We start from the raw sequence: 21,551 nt of genomic DNA, 5'->3' as shown, positions 1-21,551 counted from the left end.
CTTTCTGCACCGGGGATCGAACTCACGTCCCCTGTATTGGCAGGTGGACTGTTAACCACTGTGAAGTCGAGATTGTGAAAAATATTCTAGGTGTTGCTGCTGCTAAGTCACTTCAGTCGTCTCTGACTCTGTGCGACCCCACAGACGGCAGCCCACCAGGCTCCCCTGTCCCTGGGATTCTCCAGGCAATAACACTGGAGTGGGTTGCCATTTCCTTCTCCAACGCATGAAAGTGAAGAGTGAAAGTGAAAAGTAAAATTGAAGTCACTCAGTCGTGTCCGACCCTCAGTGACCCCATGGACCGCAGCCTTCCAGGCTCCTCCATCCATGGGATCTTCCAGGCAAGAGTGCTGGAGTGGGGCGCCATTCTAAGTGCCAGGGGTGTCAAACCATTAGGTGTCCAGGAGTGTGCACTGAGGGGTGTTAGTCTGTCTACCTGCCCACCTGGCTGGTGGGAGCACACCTGGCTGGGTCACCCTCCAGACTCGGCGCCTTTGGCTGCCTGTCCACAGGTTGGGGAGCGGGGCCTCAACCTCTCGGGGGGGCAGAAGCAGAGGATCAGCCTGGCCCGGGCCGTCTACTCTGATCGTGAGCTCTACCTGCTGGATGACCCACTCTCGGCCTTGGACGCCCATGTGGGGAAGTATATCTTTGAGGAGTGCTTTAAGAAGGTGCTCAGAAGGAAGACCGTCATCCTGGTGACCCATCATCTGCAGGTGACCACCCTTCCAGGGCTCTGGCTATGATTGACAGATAATGTAGCTCCTCAAGCCCCTGCCATCTCAACATGATCAATAACAGCCTCCCAGCAGATACCCCTTCGTACCTCAGACAGACCCAGAAGTCAGAGAGGATTGCAAAGAACTTCATGTCCTCTGCTTTCCATGTGGAGGAGATAAGTTGGTAAAAATGGAAACTAAATTTTCAAAAATTGTTTTTTATTGAAGGATAATTGCTTTATAGAATTTTTTAAAATTGTTTTTTTGAAACTAAATTATGAGGTCTCCTTTATCTTCAAAATTGTATGGGCGGGCCCCTGCTTTGGAAGTTACAAAAAACTCCCTCAGAGAAGAATTCACCAAGTCTCACATGCTTCCATCAAGTGCACCGGCTGTGCTGGGTGCTGCCTCTCAGGGGTCATTTTCCCTAGATATGTTCATACCAGACCCTGTTATTATTTATCCTTCTCCTATTTGAGCTTTAGTAGTTTTGGTATAAAATATGTAAGACATAAACACAGGTGAGAAAATAACCTAATGAAAGCCCATGTAACTGCCACCCAGATGACACATCCCAGTCCAATGTTGATGGCCCTCAGATCACAGCCCCTTCCCTCCTTCCTGGCCCTCATATTTAACAACTTATAATTGATGCTTTACTTTCTGTGTCCTTAGGTAATTTGCTTTTCTACTCAACATTATATTTTTAAGGTCTTCCACGTGGATACATGGAATTTTATTTCTTTCTTACTAGTATTGTATTACAATATCTGAATATTCCAGAATTTATTTCTCCAGGATGGATATTCAGGTTGTTTCCCATTTTTCACTTTTACAAAAAAATGCTTCAGTATATTGATACATGTGTTTTTAATGCATGTGTTTGAGAGGGCTTTTTTGGGAAGTGTTTTAGGAGTAGAATTATTGGTTCATAATTCTTCAAAAATCTTTAATTTTACTAGATATTGTCAAATTGTTTTTCAAAGTAGCTGTACCAATCTATACAGGCCTCCCCCGCCACCCCAATTTTGTAAGAGTCCCTTTACCCCTAGTTGTTACCAACACTTGGGTTTGTTTTTGCCAAACTGGTGATATAAAATATTTTCTCGGGATTTAAATGTTTCCTTTTGAATAGTGAAGTTGAGCATCTTTTAGTATGCTTGTTGAAGATCTTATTTCTTCCGACTCTTCAGTATTTAGAGTTTTGTGACCAGATCATTTTATTTGAAGATGGGAAAATCTGTGAAAAAGGAATTCACAGTGAGCTCATGCAGAAAAGGGGACGATATGCCCAGCTTATCCAGAAGATGCACGGGAAAGCCACACAGGTGATTCCCCACCCTACCCTCACTTCCGACCCAACTGGGCGGACCATTCCCTGCAACCGTGGCTTCTGCTTTCTCCCCAGGGTGTGTTGCGGGGAGTGGCAAAGACAGAAGAGGACCTGCAGCTGAAAGCTCAGGCCCAGACCACTTGCCAGGAAGAACTTCTCAATGAAACTGCTGGTAATATGCTGAAAGAAATAGTGAAAGCACCTGGGAGCAGGGTGCAACCCTCTGCCTGCCTGTCTGCATCTTCCACAGGCTCTGGCATTTCATCCTGAATGTGAGACCAGGCCTTGTCACTCACTGAATGGGGTGCCAGACATTACTCATATAGGGTACAGATCCAAGTATTGGAGGGATGTGGGGTAAGGACTGTGCTGGTCAGGAGGCCTGAAGCAACCAGGAAGTGACTATTGTTGGGGGAACAGCTCAGGGTGTGCAGAGGCAGAATGAGGATTGACCTCGAGTGACTCTGATATAAACTTTGCAAGGTTTCTGGGCCATGAATTCATTATACATTTTTTGAGAACAATGCCATTGGAAGTCAGAAATAAATTAAGCCCAGTTCTGGGCATTCAAAAGGTGAAGCTGAACATCTTTTAGTATGCTTATTGAAGATCTTGCTCTTTTCTGAGATAAGGTAGCAGATTGAAGATCTTGCTCTTTTCTGAGATAAGGTAGCAGATGAGAAAGACTTTCATTTTTAATGTAAGAAAGGTTCTGGATTAGAATTCCAGGCCTACTGCTCTCAAAGCTGTGTGACTTTGGCCAAACAGGTTAAACTCTCTGAACCCTCAGTGGCAAAAGTGGAGATAATTGTTCTTATATTATAATACCACAGTGGAGGTTAGCAGAGGTCCTGAGGGATTAGGACAGTGCCTGGCATATCTGTCACAAATAGAGTCTTCAGCTGCAAAGATCAGAAGCCAATTTGGGCAGAAAAATAATGTGTTGGCAGAAAAGGGTGTAGATCACAACGTGGAAAAAAAAAGCTGGAGTACCAGACCTCAGTAAGTTTGGAGTCTAGAATAGCAGGAACAGGTATAGAATCCTTTTGAAGAAAACCTGCTTCAGATGTTTTCCATCCTAATCTAATTTCCCTCAAGATTAAAGTTCCGCAAAGAGAGCTGTCTTCTCCTGGGAAAATAGTGGGGTTGCTGTTAGAAGAAGGGACAGCGGCAGGCAGAAACAGTAGGTATCCCCCACAGTGCTGCCTCCTGTTACTGTTGTTGTGGCAGCTGTCATTGACATTAATGACATCTACTGGTATTTCAGATACTGATCTCCCTGCCCTGCTGTAGGCCACGTGTCTGCTTGGGCTGGTGTTACACCTGTTTCGAGGAGCTGTTTCAGAAGCGTATTGCTACAAAGCATCTTAGTAATTATCTGTAGGCCTGCCAGTTGTCAGATGAGGAAACAGAGAGGTTAAGTGATTTGCTTCTTGAAGCTGTACAGTATCACGATTCTGATACTGATACAATTCTTGTCCCAGGTCACTGCTTTCTTCCTTCTCTCCTGCTCTCTCTCTCAACACATTCAGCCCTCAGGAACCTCAGGCTCTCCAGGGTCTATTGAATGGCTGGCGATGGACCCCCTTTTCAGAGTCCAGGCAGGCCTGCAGACTCTGCTGGTTAGAGTTAGACTTGGGTGGGGTACTGGTGGCAACCAGAACAGAAGGCTTCGCAAGGACTCTTCTTGACCAGGAAGGAGATATAGGAGATTGGGAGGCATACTATTTCCTTTTTCTTTTCCCTGATCCAGTGCTGGAAAATCAGCTTGCAAAGAAGGAGAAGATGGAAGAAGGGTCCTTGAAGTGGACAGTCTACCACCGCTACATCCAGGCAGGCGGAGGTATGGGCTGTTAGCTGCCCCAGGCCAGGCCTACTCACAAAGCTGGGTCGGACTGGAACGTGCAAGGTCGTGGGAGATAGAGGGACACAAAGGGTCGTGCCATTCATGAGTTTAACTTGCATAATTCCAGCCATACTCAACTATAGTAACTCTACCACTGTAGTCAGTGCCAGAAATTATGTTTCCATGTGTATCTGTGTTAATATACCTGGCATTTAAAAAATCAAATATGTCAAGGCATGTAGACATATAAATTATTTTCACAGAGGGACAAGTTTACACTTTTTTGCCTAGAAATAGGCATGGCAGGCACGCCATGAAGGACCACATGGGGAAGCACCAAGGTTGGTCAGGAGGCTGGGCAGTGGTAAGAGAGAGCGGGGCCCCGAGGCTTTGTTGGGGTTTCTGTGGGAAGAAGTGGGTGAGGCAGGGTAGGCACCCTGCGTAAGCTTAGGATTGGACAGCTTGAACAATTCTGGAGGGCTCATTGCTATAGTGGTGGTCCTAGTTGTCTGATACCTGGTCTTAGGGTGATTTAGGGGAGGGCAGATATTGGCTTGGTGGGTGAGAGTTTGATAAAAGAGGTTACTGGGAGGATGGACTATGGACTGGTTCGTTTGTATATCAAAGGTGTACTTGCAAGAAGTTACTTGCTGTCTAGGAATTAGTTAGCCTTGGGACGAGCAGTCTGTCAGGATTAAGGCCCCAAATAACACAGTATTAGGAATATAGAAAATAAGAAATATAAGCAAATATCATTAATATTTTTACTGAAATAAAGAATGCCTCAGTACTCTTTATCTCAGTGTTTTTCATACTGCAGGTCCTAGCCCACTAGTGGGCTGTGAAATCAACCAAGTGGGTTGTAAGGAGCAATGAGAATGGAAATGTGCCTAGAGTAGAAAATATCTGCAGAAGTGATGTTGGTGAAGCTTTCATTTTATTATGTATTAGACTGTTTATCTGAAGGTAGATGGCCATAAAAAGTTTCAAAGCTTCTGCTTTATTTAATGGTGTATGTTACCAAATTCACACATATATAACTGTACAATGTTGTAAACATGAAACCAAGTATATGCTACTGCGGTTTTGAGTAGCTTAATTTTTGAGAGTAATTTTGACTCCATGCCAACTTTTTATTCTTCATTGATTTGGGGACCTAACCCTGCACAAGGTGTGTCTTCTCTCTACCTGTCTAGGGAGGAAGAGGTAGGCTGTGCATAGGAGATTGCCATCCTCACCCCTTCCACTGTGAGCATCCTTACAGGATATAACACAGGGCCTGACCAGAGCAGGGGAGTAGCAGATACTTGTGAATTGCAATGAATGAACCAAAAAACCAATTGATCTGTATTTAGGAAGTACCTATTATGAACTAGGCTCTTGCTGAGTTCTGGAGGGGAGGGTGTATAAAGTTGCCTGAGAACCTACCCTGTAATCTAACTAGAGAATTAAAACACTCATCCACTGGTAGCAAGAGAGACTGATCCCTGGGACCAAGCACGGTCTCAGATGTCATTAAAGAGAGCTGGCCCTTGGGTGGAGCTTGAGGAAGAATTCAAGAAAAAGAATATGGGCATGAGGCACAGACTGGATAGGTGGGTAGAGTGCCAGGGCAAGAGGTAAATGGGAAAGGAAGGCGTGTACCCTAGGTTTTCTCATCCTTGGCTTCATCACTTACAAGCTCTATGACTTTGGGCAAGTTACTTCCTCCCTTGGAGACTTGGCGATAGGCATTCTGAATTCAAAAGTAATTCATGTATTTAGTACTCTACCTGGTACTTGGTACATAATAGTGAAAGGTAGCTGTTGTTATTTTGAATGTTGAACCCTCAGGACTTGCATAAGGGGAACCAGCTTCTCTAGAACACTGCTCACATAACCAGGCACTGGGCTGGGTACTTGATACACATTATCTCATAGCGTCTCTAGAGCAGCCCCTTGAGGCTGGCAGGAGTACCATCACCATCTTGTATGTAAGGAAGTGGACTGTCACTGACATTTGGTCCCTTGCCCAGGCTCACATAGCTTGTAAGTAGTTTGAGTCAGGATTTGAACCCAGGGCTTTCTAATCTTGGAACCCAGCTCTTTCTAGTCTTCTAAGGTGTCTGAGGAAGATCCGAGGGCCTGGTGTGGCCACGTACCTTCTTTTGGCACCGGTGTCACGTTTCTCTCTCTCCCCAGGTTACCTGATCTGCGGCGTGGTTTTCCTTCTCATGGTGATGGTAGTCTTCTTGCTGGTGTTCAACTTCTGGTGGCTGAGCTACTGGCTGGGGCAGGGCTCAGGGGTGAGTGCCATGTGGGGGTGGGGTGCATTTCTGTGCTCCTGGGTGGAATGGGGGACCTTCTTATTCCTTGGGGCCCCATGGGTATGGGTTAGAGAAGCTCATGGCAAGCCCAGTACCTGCCCTTGCCATCCTGATGAATGGGGCTCTAGAGGAAACCCTTGGGAGCTGAAACTCTGGAGCTCCCTCCCAGGTGGGCACCCTGTGTTCACAGAGCAAGAGGTCACCTGTACAGCCTCCTAGGAACAAAATCAAGAGGTTTCTGTCCCCAAACAGCTCTAATGCTTTACAGTCTGCTCTAATATGAGTTAGAGAAGGGAAAAGAAGTTTTATCCATCACTCCTGACAGCAGGGAAAGAGCTGAGCTCCAGTATGACTTGCACAGAAGTGATTTGGGCTTTTGAAAGGCAGAAGGAGAGAGGAGGGAAAGTAGTGGCTCTGCTGGGCCAGAGAATGAAAAAGTACAAAAGGCTGGTGAGTGTCAGTACAATTAAGCCATCAGTGTCTGCAGCCAGCTTTCTCCTCCCACAGAGAGTGGGGGACAGAGGCTCTGTCCTTTCCGAGGATTACATTTTAAAGGAATCATTCTCAGGTCTTTAAGAAAGATGCTTCTGAGTTGCAAGAGATACACAGTCACAGCTGTGAGTGCTTCTTAGTAAGTGCTCTGAGGAAGAGAGATCAGGAGCCTGGAACAAACAGTAAATTTTCCTGGTAGAGGCACTTTCATGAAGGTGGGGGGAGCTGGGGTCCTCCAAGGGACATGCCTAGGAGCCACACTAGGGTTCGGTCAAGTCTTTCAGTGCAGGAGTTTGGACAGGGTTGTTTGTGTTGAGGGTTCTGGACCTCTCAGCCATTATGTACCAGATTAATTCATTAATCTTTCCAACCTCATTCTGAGGTAGGTATCACTGTCCCCATTTTATATTTGCAGAAATTATTCTTAGAGAGGAGAAGGAGCCTGCCCTGAGATGTCAATGTGCCTTGAACTCTGTGCTCTGAATCCAGGCCGTGATTTTCAAGCACTCTATTTGGTTAACTTTTGAGTCATGTTTCAGACGGAGTTTGGTCAGGGAAGCAGGAGCCACTTGAAATATTTAGAGCTTCCAAAGATTTAATACACAAGTTAGAGGCTACACAGCCATTGGAAGGGCTGGAGGAGAGAGGGAAAGCAGGCTCCAGGAATTTTAGCAGCAGGTGGCACTAAATGGGCTGATCCTTGGAAGGATGCCTGCTAACCACTGGCTGAACTCCAAGCTCCATGCACCTGTCCACAATTGCCACCAGAGTATAATGGCTTCTCTTTCAGCCTTTAGATTTCCTGTGCGCGCCTCTCTTTGGTAGAATCTAACCTAAGACCATGCTGGCGAGGAGTTTGAGAAACAGTTCTCAAACTCTTCCCTGAATCACAGTGGAGAGTGTGGAAGGAGGCAGAGGTGATGTTAGATGACCATCTAGAGCAGATTTCTAACAGCATAGAGTGAAGTAATCTACCAAGACATTTTCTACCCTGCCAGAAGAGAAGAGGCTCATATCAGACAGCAGGCTGCCTTAGGACAAAGACGCCTTGAGGAAGGGAGGCACAGAAGTCCTAATGCGAGTGGCGTTGAGTTTGGAACAGTCAGGGTAGAGCAGGCAATGGAGTGGAGGCAAGAACCGGATCAAGGAGACAGGCCACTGAGACTGATGCTGGAGTGGTCCAGGGGACCAGCACAGGGCAGTGGGGAAGGAGAAGGGAAAAGCGATAGCACTGAGCAGGAAGCTTTTAACATATAGTGTCACCTTCTACTGGCTGCTGAGTCTTCTGTAGCCCCAGGAAGACATATTTTTCTCCCTGCTGAATTTCACCCTGAACTCAGATGGGCTGAACCTCTGAAAAAGAAAACGCACAGTTTTCCTCTCTCCACACATAATGTCTCTGATATGCTAAGTGCAGGTTTTGATTTTTGTTTTTCCCCTCTGTATCAACCAGTTCTCCAACTCCCTGCGCACTCGCTGGGTGTACTACAATTCACTTCCATTCTGATACTACCTATCCAGAGTTAGCAACACCTCACAGGTTAAGGGTTCAGTCCCATAAGACTGCTCATGTGCCAATCACAAGTCTAGACATTTTGTTCCCTTCAGTAGCTCAGTCATGTCTGACTGTTTGCAACCTCACACAGTAGTATACTGTATACAGTAGCATACTGTAGTGACTGTAGTATACCAGGCTTCCTTGTCCTTCACCGACTCCTGGAGCTTGTTCAAACTCATGTCCATCGAGTCAGTGATGCCATCCAATCATCTCATCCTCTGTCATCCCCTTCTCCTCCTACCTTCAATCTTCCCCAACATCAGGGTCTTTTCCAAAGTATTGGAGTTTCAGCTTCAGCATCAGCCCTTCCAATGAATATTCAGGTCTGATTTCCTTTAGGATTGACTGGTTTGATCTCCCTGTTGACCAAGGGACTCTCAAGAGTCTTTTCCAACACCACAGTTCAAAAGCATCAATTCTTCAGCACACAGCTTCCTTTATAGTCCAACTCTCACATCCATACATGACCACTGGAAAAACCACAGCTTTGATTGGACGGACCTTTGTTGGCAAAGCAATGTCTCTGCTTTTTAATATGCTGTCTGGGTTGGTCATAGGTTTTCTTCCAAGAAGCATGTGTGATAATTTCATGGCTCCAGTCACCATCGTGGCTGCAGTGATTTTGGAGCCCAAGAAAATAAAATTTCTCACTGTTTCCATTGTTTCCCCATCTATTTGCCATGAAGTGATGGGACCGGATGCTGTGATCTTTGTTTTTTGAATGTTGAGTTTTAAACCAGCTTTTTCACTCTCCTCTTTCACTTTCATCAAGAGGTTCTTTAGTTCTTCTTCCAATTCTGCCATAAAGGTGATGTCATATGCATATCTGAGGTTTTTGATATTTCTCCTGGCAATCTTGATTCCAGCTTGTGCTTCATCTAGCCTAGCATTTTGCATGATGTACTCTGCATATAAGTTAAATAAGCAGGGTGACAATATACGGCCTTGATATATTCCTTTCCCAATTTGGAACCAGTCTGTTGTTCCATGTCCAGTTCTAACTGTTGCCTCTTAACCTGCATACAGATTTCTCAGGAGGCAGGTAAGGTGGTCTGTTATTCTCATCTCTCTCAGAATTTTCCAGTTTGTTGTGATGCACACAAAGGCTTTGGCGCAGTCAATAAAGCAGATGTTTTTCTGGAACTCTCTTGCTTTTTCTGTGGTCCAGCAGATGTTGGCAATTTGGCCTCTGATTCCTCTGCCTTTTCTAAATCAAGCTTGAACATCTGGAAGTCCATGGTTCATGTACTGTTGAAGCCTGGCTTGGAGAATTTTGAGCATTACTTTACTAGCGAGTGAGATGAGTGCAGTTGTGCAGTAGTTTGAACATCCTTTGGCTTTGCATTTCTTTGGAATTGGAGTGAAAACTGACCTTTTCCAGTCCTGTGGTCACTGCTGAGTTTTTCAAATTTTCTGGCATATTGAGTGCATCACTTTCATAGAATCATCTCTTAGGATTTGAAATAGCTCAACCAGAATTCCATCACCTCCACTAGCTTTGTTCATAGTGATGCTTCCTAAAGCCCACTTGACTTCATATTCCAGGATGTCTGGGTCTAGGTGAGTGATCACACCATTGTGGTTATCTCAGTCATTAAGATCCTTTTTGTATGTCCTTCTGTGTATTCTTACCACCTCTTCTTAATATCTTATGCTTCTGTTAGGTCTCTACTATTTATTGTGCCCATTTTATCTGTCTTTTATTGAGCCCCTCTTTGCATGAAATGTTCCCTTGGTATCTCTAATTTTCTTGAAGAGATCTCTAGTCTTTCCCATTCTATTGTTTTCTTCTATTTATTTGCACTGATCACTGAGGAAGGCTTTCTTATCTCTCCTTGCTCTTCTTTGGAACTCTGCATTCTTATGGGTATATCTGCTCTTTGGAGCAGATAAAGGAGATATATCTCCTTTGCCTTCAGCTTCTCTTATTTTCTCAGCTATTTGTATGTCTTCCTCAGACAACTATTTTGCCTTTTTGCATTTCTTTTTCTTGGGGATGGTCTTGATCACTGCCTCCTATACAATGTCATGAACCTCTGTCAGTAATTCTTCGAGCTCTCTATCAGATCTAGTCCCTTGAATCTATTTCTCACTTCCACTGCATAATCACAAGAGATTTGATTTAGGTCATCCCTGAATGGTCTAGTGGTTTTCCCTCCTTTCTTCAATTTAAGTCTGAATTTGGCAATTAGGAGTTCATGATCTGAGCCATAGTCAGCTCCCAGTCTTGTTTTTGCTGACTGTATAGAGCTTCTCCATCTTTGGCTGCAAAGAATATAATCAATCTGATTTTGGTATTGATCATCTGGTGATGTCCATGTGTAGAATCTACTCTTGTGTTGTTGGAAGAGGGTGTTTGCTATGATGAATGTGTTCTCTTGACAAAACTGTTAGCCTTTGCCCTGCCTCATTTTGTACTCCAAGGCCAAATTTGCCTGTTAGTCCGGATATCTCTTGACTTCCTACTTTTTCATTCCAGTCCTCTATGATAAAAAGGACATCCTTTTTGGGTGTTAGTTCTGGAAGGTCTTATAGGTCTTCATAGAACCATTCCAACTTCAGCTGCTTCTGCATTAGTGGTTGGGGCATAAACTTGGATTACTGTGCTATTGAATGGTTTGCCTTGGAAACGAAGAGATCATTCTGCTGTTTTTGTAGTTCTGATGAGTCAGCTATAAATTGGGGATTTCCATGACTCCCTCTTTGGGTTTGACAATTTTCTATAATGGCTCACAGGACTTAGGGAAATACTTTTATCAGGTTTTAAATAAGGGATATAGTAAATGGTACAGATGCAGAGCCAGATGGAAACACTTATAGGGTGAGGTACAGAAGGGTCCTAAGTGCAAGAGCTTCTGTTTCCGTGGAGTTGGGGTACACCACCCTTCTAGCACGTGGATGTGTTTACCAACCTGAAAGCTCTCTGAATGCCATGCTTTAGGGATTTTTTTATGGTGGCTTCAACATGTGGCTCAGTTTTAAAGAATCTGCCTGCAAAGTAGGAGACCCCGGTTTGATTCCTGGTTTGCGAAGACCTACTGGAGAAGGCACAGGCCACCTACTCCAGTATTCTTGGGCTTCCCTTGTGGCTCAGCTGGTAAAGAATCTGCTTGCAACGTGGGAGACCCCAGTTTGATCCCTGGGTTGGGAAGATCCCTTCGAGAAGGGAAAGGCTACCCACTCCACTATTCTGGCCTGGAGAATTCCATGGACTGTATTGTCCATGGGGTTGCAAAGAGCTGGACACGACTGAGCAACCTTCACTTCAACATGTAGACATGATGGATCATAAACTAAAATTCCAGCTCCTTCTCATTTCCAGAAGATGGGAGTAGGGCTGAAAGTTCCAAGCTTGGACTTATGACTTGATCTATCTGGTGACCAGCCCCAGTCCTGAAACTATTTAGGAGTCCCCAGCCCCTAGTCATCTCATTAGCTACAAAAGACTCTCTCATTGCTCCAGAGGCCTCAAAGATCATAGAAGCACCTGTGTCAGAAACCAGAGTCAAAGGCCAAATATCACCACAAATGAAGCCCCACGCACCCCCATCACCTAGGAAACTGCAAGGGTTTTAGGACTTGTGTGTCAGGAATTGGGGACAAAGATGAAGCATGTTTCTTATCATACCATACTCCCTGTCCTTTCTTGAAGAAAAATAGCAGTCAAGAGAGCAACTGGACCACTGCAGACCCCGGTGACATACTGGACAATCCTCAGCTGCCCTTTTACCAACTGGTGTTTGGCCTCAGCAGCCTGTTTGCAGTCTTCCTGGGCATCTTGCTCTCAGTGGTTTTCACCAAGGTGATGGGGAAGGCATCCACAGCATTGCACAACAAGCTCTTCAACAAGGTATGGGCCTGGGCACTGGGCATGGCCACAGGCTGAGCCTTGACCTTGCTCAACTCTTTTTTCTAATTATTAGACTTTATTTTTTAAGCAGTTTTTGGTTTAGAGAAAAATTGAGCAGAAAATATAGGGTTCACTTTTACCCTTCACCACATCCTCAATTTCTCCTATTATTAATAGCTTGCATTAGTGGGGGACATCTGTTACAGTTGATGAGTCAACATTGATACATTATTATTATCAATCAAAGTCCATAGTTTACATTAAGGTTCACTCCTTATGTTGTACCTTCTATGGGTTTTGACAAACATATACTGGCATGTGTCTACCATCAAGTATAATACAGAATAGTCAAACTACCCTAAAAGTCCCCTTTGCTCAGCCTATATCTATCCCTCCCCTAGACCTCTGAAAACTGCTGATCTATTTTGCTGTCTCTGTGGTTTGGAGAATATAATGTCATATAGTTGTGAGTTTACACTGGGTCACTAATTGGGTGGGAGCAGGCCACAGAATGAGATAGGTTCTTGAAACTCTCCCACGACTAAGTTTAATGCCCCTTGCTAGAGGATCAACCCTCAGCTATCAATGCTGGCCTCTGTTGGCTGAGCACAGTCACGTAAAGAGTTGCCTCTAATTTCCTTAAGTTCCTTTTGAAGTAGGTATTTTACCCTTATCTTACATATGAGAAAATGGAAGCCCAACATGTGTCACGGCTAGAATGTATGTTAGGGCTAGAACACCAAGTTGTCTATAGTATCACATTGCTTCTTGGAAATGTCCTTTCTTTCTTTCACTTATCAAATATTACTGGGTGCCAGGCTCTGGAGGAGGCACTGGGTTCACAGTGGTAAGTGAACAACGCCGATGTGGTTTGGGTCATCTTAGCCTACAGCCTAAGGAGGGAGATGGACAGGAAAATAATCTGTTGTAATATGATGTGCAGAGTTAACCATGGGGGGTGGCACACAGGACCAAAAGAACATGGCACACCTGACCCAAGCATGGGGGTGGTGGAAGGAAGGTGGGAGTCCAAGAAGGCTTCTTGGAGGAAGTGACCTCTATGCTAAGATCTGAGGATGAACGAGATCTCGCCAGGTCAAGATTTAGAAGTGAGCAGAAGCAGAACATTTCCAGAGAGCTGCATGGAGCTCCGGAAGGCTGGAGCTGAGAACTGGAGAGAGGGGCTTCTCAGAGGGATTCTTGGGAGGCAATGAGGGCACCCATCATTCCTTGTAGATTCAGAACACATTTTTTAAAAATATGTTTTTTTGATATGGGCCATCATTTTAAATATTTATTTTATTGAATTTGTCACAATATGTTTTGATTTTCTGGCCACAAGGCATATGGGATCTTAGTTTCCTGATCAGGGATCAAACCAGCACCCCCTGCAATGAAAGTCAAAATCTTAACCACTGGATTATCAGGGAAGTCCGACAAATTGTGTTTTGATTTAGGAGGGTGAGGCCAAGGCATTTCCCCACATCTTAGATAAAGCAACTGGCTTGATGAGCCAGAAGGCAGGAGAGGGAAATTTTACCCCAAGGCCTGGCAGTCCTTACCACCTAATCTGTGGTGGTGGCACCAGCTAGCTGGTCTCTAAGTTTCTGACTCCACATTCCCAGATTCTAGAAATACCTAGTGCCCAGGCCTTCTCAAAGTTCTATTCTATATTTTAATTTTGAGAAATGTTCAAGTTTTTTTCATTAGAAAATACATTTCATATTTTAAACATTTTCTTTTTGCTCACCCTTTTATGGCTTTATTGATCTTAAATTTGGCATGTAGTTTTAAATAATCACAAGTAAAGGAAAAATCTCTGAAAAAATTGGCTCAACTATAAAAACAACAAATATGAAAACAAAACTAGAACCAGATTATTTTGCTACTTAAGAAGGCAACCAGAGATCCTGACCCTGTGTCCCCACCATATACTTCTAATCCCTAGTAGCTCTCACAAAGACCCCTTTCATGCCACAGCTGAGCTGAGTGCTGCCCCCCTAGCCCCTCACTCCCTAAAAGTGCTCAGTGTCCTAAGGGGGTGATTGCTTTAGTCTTTTATTTGTGATTGTGAATATTCTTTTTGCTCTGGCTCATGTATTTAACAAAAGATTCTGGAGATAAAATTAAAGACAGTTTAGAAGCAGAAGAAGAAAGCAAGGATCTCACAGTCTGCCCCGCTGTTGTTTGCTGCTCCCTACCTCCTACCTTGAGCTTTCCTGGTGGCTCAGAGGTTAAATAATCTGCATGCAATGAGAGAGACCTGGGTTCAGTCCCTGGGTCAAGAAGATCCCCTGGCAACCCACTCCAGTATTCTTGCCTGGAGAATTCCATGGACAGAGGAGCCTGGCAGACCATGGGGTTGCAAAGAGTCAGAAATAACTGAGCGACTACTTGATGATGAGGACCTCCTACCTTAGGCAGCAACCAAACTATACTTATCAGCAGGATCCAGACATTTGCCATGAGGGCTGCTGTAAGAGCCACTTCATGACTCAAATAATAATATTAATGTGTTGGTTGCTCAGTCATGTCCGACTCTTTGTGACTGCATGGACCCTAGCCCACAAGGCTTTTCTATTCATGGGATTTTCCAGGCAAAAATCCTGGAGTGGGTTGCCATTCCCTTCTCCAGGGGATCTTCCTGACCCAGGGATCGAACCTGCATATACCCTTTACAATTTTATTTATTTACTTATCTCTGTGCAGGTTTCCTTCAGCTGCAGCGGCCAGGGGCTGCTCTTTGCTGCGGTGTGCAAGCTTCTCATTGCAGTGGCTTTGCCTGTTGCAAGGCACTGGCTCTAGAGTGCAGGCTTAGTAGTAGCGGTGTATGGGCTTACTTGCTCTGAGGCATGTGGCATCTCTCCAGACCCAGTATTGAACCAGTGTCCCCTACATTGACAGGCAGATTCTTAACCACTAGACCACCAGGGAGGTCCCAACATACCCTTTTAAATTGTATATTTTAATATATTTGCAGAGTTGTACAATCCTCATCACAACTCTGAAGTGTCATTATCATCCCCATTTTACAAATGAGGACCCTGAAACTCAGAGAGTTTATATGTAACTTGCCTACAGTCCCAGAGCAATAGGTGGAAGACGGGCAGCCCTGGAGTCCAGGCAAATTGACTCTGGAGCCTCTGCCTTTAAGCAGTGCTCTGCGTTGCCTTCCCTGGATATCCTTCAGTCTGCATCCTGTGCGTCTTTCAGAGCTTGAGGATGCCTGCTGTTTTCATCAAGCCCCCACCACGGCGTGCAGACAGCCTTGTGATCTGGGTTGCTTTTGTCTCACAGGTGTCCCACTGCCCTATGAGCTTCTTTGACACAACCCCAACTGGCCGGCTCCTGAACTGCTTTGCAGGGGACATGGATGAACTGGATCAGTTCTTGCCCATCGTGGCTGAACAGTCTATACTCCTGTCTTTGCTGGTGATCATCATCCTCCTGGTAATCAGTTTCCTATCTCCCTATATCCTGCTGATGGGAGTCATCATCTTCTCTGCTTGCCTCGTTTATTTTAGGTGAGTGGGTTCTTTTTGCTTGTGAATGAGGTTTGAGTCTAGGACCGACCTAGAAATGGAGGGTGTCAGAGGTGGATGGCCCAGGTCGCTCACTTCTGTTCTCAATGCAGGATGTTCAAGAGGGCCATCAGTGTGTTCAAGAGACTGAAGAACTACAGCTGCTCCCCTTTGTTTTCACACATCCTCGCCACCCTGCAGGGCCTGAGCTCCATCCATGTCTATGGAAAAACTGAAGAATTCATCAATGAGTGAGTCCTTCTGCTCTCGGAGGGTGATGGGCAATGTGGCAATGGTGGGAAACAGGAAGGAAACAGAGCACCTGGAATAGCACCATCTTCAGAAGAATCAGGGACTTCCCTGGTGGCTCAGAGGTTAAAGCGTCTGCCTCCAATGCGGGAGACCCGGGTTTGATCCCTGGGTCGGGAAGATCCCCTGGAGAAGGAAATGGCAACCCACTCCAGTATTCTTGCCTGGAGAATCCCATGGACGGAGAAGCCTAGTAGGTTACAGTTCACGGGATCGCAAAGAGTCAGACACGACTGAGTGACTTCACCTCACCTTCAGAAGAATCAGAGAGATCATTGTTTTATTCCATTTATTTCACTGCACCTCCAGAACCCCATCTGGAAGATGGTACTTGTAAGAATGAAAAATGTAAGTGATATGAAAAATGTCTGTCAGTTTTAAAGACCTGTGCGGTTATATACATATATTACTACAATGAATGGTAAGATGTATAGCCATGTTAGTACTGATTGCATTTGTTTTTTTCTTTCACTTGCAAACAGATATCTAAATATAATAAAATAATAACAATAGCTTTCTAAACAGCAGAATTTTCTTCACTATTCACACCCATAGATTTGCCCTCTAAATGTTTGTTGAAACAATCAAATCCTATGATTGTTGCTGAGGTTTAATTGTGTAACATAAACTTATCTACTTGAAAGCATCAGTCAAACATGGTCTGCACTGAACTACAGGAAGTTTACAGTCTAAAGGAAGACAGGGGACACAGGTGTATATTTTTGTAATACGACAAGTGTTGACTACAATGCAATAGGGATAAACGCAGGTAGAATGACTTAGGGTTTCAGAGGAGAACGTGATAACCTGCAGCTTGGGATCAGGGAAGGCTTTGGGGAGGAGGCAGCATCTGAGGTGGCCTTGAAGCCAGGGAAGATTTGGGCATGGGTGATGGTGTGTGCTCTGTTAACTGAAATATTGGATGAACCATGGTGCCAGCTCTCCCAGTGGCACTAGAGAGACCCAAGGACTGTGCAGAGACTAGGACTAAGGGATCATTCAGTCAACACTGATAACCTCCCAGGTGCTCAGCACCCACTGGGGACACAGCTGTGAGCAAGGTGGAAGGATACAAAGAAGGGATTGCTTTCCTTCATTCACTCACAAATCTGGGCCTTTATTCATTCTTGTTGTCCCAGTAGAGTAACTTACCCATGCTGAATCAGCTATCGAGGCCAGGGGAAGAGAACTGCTAATAGGCCTAAATCGGTCTGAGCTCCCTCCTAGATCTGGGCTCAGGCGAACTCCATGGCTGAGAAAGGAGTAGGGAGGAATCCTCTCCAGTTTTCTGCGCTGGTTCTTTGGTGAGACTGGGGAGCTGGATGCTGGAGAAAGCAACCAGTGTTAGGAAACCCTGGGTTAGACAAACACATGTGACTTTCACGTTGTCCTTTCTTTGTCAGGTTTAAGAAGCTGGCAGACATGCAGAATAACTACCTGCTGATGTTCATGTCTTCCATGCGGTGGGTGGCCTTGAGGCTGGAGATCATGACCAACCTGGTGACCTTGGTGGTAGCCCTGTTTTTGGTTTTCGGCCTTTCCTCTGCCCCCTATTCCTATAAAGCCATGGCTCTCAGCCTCGTCCTGCAGGTGAGGGATGGACCATCAGACAGCAGGGGGGCGGGGAGGAGGCTAGTGGGGGTCTGTGGCCTGGGGGCAGATGCAGGGGTCTGTGGGACTTTGATTACACTGTGGGTTTTGGCCGTTTGTGACCTTATGAACAGGATGCTTGGCTTTCTGAATCTGCAGCTTTGTTCTGTTTCCTTGTCACTTCCGAACTGGGAAGCCTACATTGAAAGGTATTTAACAGAGTCATAGAATATTGGGATTGAAGAGGAGCCCAGAGACAGCAAAGTCCAACCTTCCTATTGTGTAAATGGGGAAACTGAGGCTCAGAGGGGGGAAGGAGTTGTCTGAATGCACAGAGCTTTAGAAGCAGAGCCAGGGCAAGACCCTTGGCCTCTTGGTTTCCTGTGGTGTCTTTTTTACTATACATCCCTGAGTCAGTTGTCACTTTTCTGAGGTACCTGGGAAGGCTATTTAAAATGTCGGTTTCCCAGTCCTCCTCTGGGGCAGGCCTGTGAGGCTTCAAAGTGCATAGACTTGAACCCGAGTGCTCGGCCCAGCCTGATAGGCTGATTCAGCTGGGCTCATGGAGCTGATGGGAGGGCCACACTCCAGAGCACAGAGGCGCGATTCAGAGTCAGGTCCTGGTTTGGCGGAGTCTTGGAATCTGATTTTTAAAATGGGTTCTTGAGGGGACCCTGGTGTAGAAGCTTTGCATGTCTCATGGCCTGAATTCTTCCATGCCCAGGATCAGGACCAAGGCTTATGTCCACAAAGTCCTGGGGAAGGGCTCTCCCTGGAGGGCTGTGAGGCTAGTTTAGGAAACTCAGGAAACTGTGGGCGCACAGTTCCATTGGCACCCTCTCCCACAGGGGCAGTCGTTAACCATCCTCTCTCATTCTTTCTCTCTAACTAACTGGACTTGGGTCTTGTGCGCCCCCTGCTGAGGCATCCTTTTGGGTGCAGAGGGGCTCCTTCCTGCTCCTTGTTGAACCCTGTGACAGACACACATGTGTGCTGTGCCCACATGGCCAGGCCTGTGTGCAGACTCTTCTGAGGGTGCACAGGCCATACAGGTGGCTGTGTGGTGCTCATGCCCACAGACTGCCGCCCCAGGCCTTAAGTAGGCAGTTGGGGAGCTTGCACTGAGCCCATGCCCTGCTGGACACTTGCTGTGCTTCTTCCATTGAACTGTCACCATGTTCCATGAGATACGGCCAAGTGGTTAAGAACATGTGGTTTGGAAGCTGCAGGTTCTCAACAGGCTCTGTGCATTATCACCTATGTGACTTTGGGGAAATCTGTTACCCTCCTTATTCCTTTTATGAAAGGGAGATAATAAAAGTTCTGGAATCATAAACTTGTGAGGAATATATGTAAACTCAAGGGTTCATACATGTTAAAAACCTTGGCCCAGAATAAATGCTGGATAAATGCTCCCTATTATGGTTCCCAGCTTACAGATAAGAAGCTACAGTTTCCAGAGTTAATTTGCCTGTGTTCCCACAGCTGCTGAGAGACAGGTTTGTCCATGGTGGGACACACTCTTCTCTCTCTTTCTCGTTTTTTCTGACACACAAGTACGTAAACACACACCTGCACACACACACGAGCACATGCGCACGTGGCCCACCGCAGAATTACCCTGAGCCTTCCAGAGCTCTGGGGAGAGGCTGCACACTGGAGTCCTGGGGGACATGCGTCACTAAGGACAGAGATGTCCCCTTCCTGCTGAACCCTGTGCCTAGGTTATCTGGTGCTGGAGCAAAGAGTGGGTGGAGGCTTAGCTCTCCCAAGTGCACTGTCTATACAGGTCTTTGCTCAAGGTTGACCAGTTGTCCCACCACAGGACACCAAAGAGAAGCTCTGCCAGGGAACTTGAAGATTTAAGAATGGCCCCACGTTCATCCTTTCTTCTCAATGTCTGGTGTTCTGTTTGAATGTCTATTTTCTATCCTGGGTAACAACTTCTCGGCCCCCCTGCCTTGCCCATCCCTGAGCCCCTTCCCACCCACTTTCTTCAGTTTAGCTGCTCAGCCATGTCTGACTCTTTGAGACCCCATGGACTGTAGCCTGCCAGGATCCTCTATCCATGGAGATTCTCCAGGCAAGAATACTGGAGTGGGTTGCCATGCCTTCCTCCAGGGGATCTTCCCAACTCAGGGATCAAACCCAAGTGTCCATCATTGCAGGAGGATTCTTCACCATCTGAGCCACAAGGGAAGCCCAAGAATACTGGAATGGGTAGCCTCTCCCTTCTCCAGGGGAACTTCCTGACCTAGGATTTGAACTGGGGTCTCCTGCATTGCAGGTGGATTCTTTACCAGCTGAGCTACCAGGGAAGCCCCCACTCCAGAGTGATCTTTAATTCTGGTTTTCCTCATGTCATCACCTTGGTTAGACCCTCTAGAGACTCCTTGTCTCTTTATGCACTAGACCTAAGCCATCGACCTGCATTCCAGGCCCTTAAATCTGGCCCTAGACCCCACATACACTCTCTCCTCTGGTCAGACTTTGACTTCTGCATGTACTCTGGAGGAAATTCAGGCTCTGGGAGGCACGTATCACACACAATGTTGCTTTGTAGCCTTAAGAGATTTCTTAGTAAATATTAGAGATACTTTTGGTTACAAGCCAAAACAAGTCATATAACCAATTCAAAATGGCCTTAGCAATCTGGGAACTTATTATCTGATGTGACCAGAAGGCTGAGGTAGGGCTGTCCTCTGTTGGCTAATTTACTGGCTTATCATGAACCCATGATCTTTGATTTTTCTGCTCTGGCATCCACAGTCTGACTTTATCCTCAAGATTGTCTACTCAAGTTCACAGAACGGCTGCTGCAGCCCCAGACAACTCATCCTCATCCAGAAACTGCTAAAGCCTGGAGAGGAGATAACTTTGTCCATGTGCCGCCTTGTAAGAACAAGGAGTTGTTTCCTAGAATACTCACATCTGAGTTTTCCTTGTGCTTTGTTGGCCAGAATTGTGTCATGGCTCACTGCTAAACCAGTCATTGGCAAGAGGATAGGGGTTGATATGATTGGTTTGAAGTAACCAAGCCTTCCTGGAATTCCAGGCTGCCAGACACCTGAACGTAACAGAAGGTGTGTCAGCAAGGAAGATGGGACCGGCTGTTGACAGGCAATCAACTGTGGCTGGTGTCCTCTCCCAGCTCAGTGTCATTTCATGACGGTGGCCCCTTCTCTGACTTCTACAGGTTTTCCCTCCCTGGCCTCCTTAGCCCATACATACCCTTTGCTTTATCCACAGTCACGTGGCCTGAGGAGCCCTGAATGGGTGAGGCCATTTTATTACTGTCAAGACTGTCCCTCTACTAGGAAAACCTGTCTCCGTCCATGTTTAGCTGGCTAAATCCCGCCTCTCCTTAAAAACGTGCCTCCAGTGTCAACGCTCCAGGAAGCCTACCCAGTGGCCCTCCTCTGGTGACTGTCCTGTGGTCATGATGGAGCTGAGTGCTTCCTCCATCATGCCGCCTTCTCTATTAACCTGTCTTTCTCCCCATTCTACTGGGTGCTCCTGGAGGGCAGGGCCTAGGTCTGCTGCACTTTAAGTGTGGAGCCTGGCCCAGCACCTCCATCAGAGTTTGTTGACTGACTGTATAAGGGAGTTGTTGCCTGGCACCTTCTGCATGGCCTGAGGGGTGCAGAGCACCAAAACTGGGGCCCCCATCCCAGCTCTGCCGCTGGCTTCTGGGTGATTCTGTGTGTATCATGTCCTCTCTCTGGGCCTCCGTATCCTCGCCTGTGGTGCCTCCAATTCCTAAGAATCCCTGAGGCTCCTCTTGGTCTGGGTTTCCTGAAGGCAGAGCCTGAGACAAGGACTCGGATGCTCTCTAGAAAGGACCCAGGAGCAGGAGCATGTGGCAGGGGAGGAGGAATTGTGCTGCAAGAGTGTGTCATCGAGAGTCACTGCCCCATCACCAACTAACAGGATTGTCCCTGAAGGCCAAGAGATAGGAGAGTTTATCTAGTGGCTCCTTTCTCCACTAGGAGAGGGTTGCTCCCATGTTTCTGGGCTGCACTTGGGC

The 21,551-nt window shown here is 46.2% G+C and overlaps 1 protein-coding gene across 3 annotated transcripts in view; it reads left to right on the top strand.

Annotated features, from left to right (window-relative positions):
* Window positions 1-21,551, top strand: part of ABCC11 (ATP binding cassette subfamily C member 11) — an 80,649-nt gene that overhangs the window by 47,335 nt on the left and 11,763 nt on the right. For 2 of the 3 annotated variants that reach the window (XM_069549793.1, XM_069549791.1), the window contains exons 14-22: window positions 513-716; window positions 1,913-2,047; window positions 2,128-2,224; window positions 3,806-3,895; window positions 6,080-6,183; window positions 11,907-12,104; window positions 15,402-15,628; window positions 15,739-15,876; window positions 17,338-17,524. In XM_069549793.1, coding sequence (XP_069405894.1) covers window positions 513-716; window positions 1,913-2,047; window positions 2,128-2,224; window positions 3,806-3,895; window positions 6,080-6,183; window positions 11,907-12,104; window positions 15,402-15,628; window positions 15,739-15,876; window positions 17,338-17,524 — 1,380 coding nt within the window. Of the gene's footprint in view, window positions 1-512; window positions 717-1,912; window positions 2,048-2,127; window positions 2,245-3,805; window positions 3,896-6,079; window positions 6,184-11,906; window positions 12,105-15,401; window positions 15,629-15,738; window positions 15,877-17,337; window positions 17,525-21,551 lie in introns of all 3 variants that reach the window. The other variant, XM_069549792.1, reaches the window with a different exon arrangement.

This window comes from Ovis canadensis, chromosome 14 (genome assembly GCF_042477335.2).
Source record: "Ovis canadensis isolate MfBH-ARS-UI-01 breed Bighorn chromosome 14, ARS-UI_OviCan_v2, whole genome shotgun sequence".
Taxonomy (NCBI): domain Eukaryota; kingdom Metazoa; phylum Chordata; class Mammalia; order Artiodactyla; family Bovidae; genus Ovis; species Ovis canadensis.
Note: the sequence above shows the minus strand (reverse complement) of the source record. Positions and strands in the feature narration are given on the sequence as shown.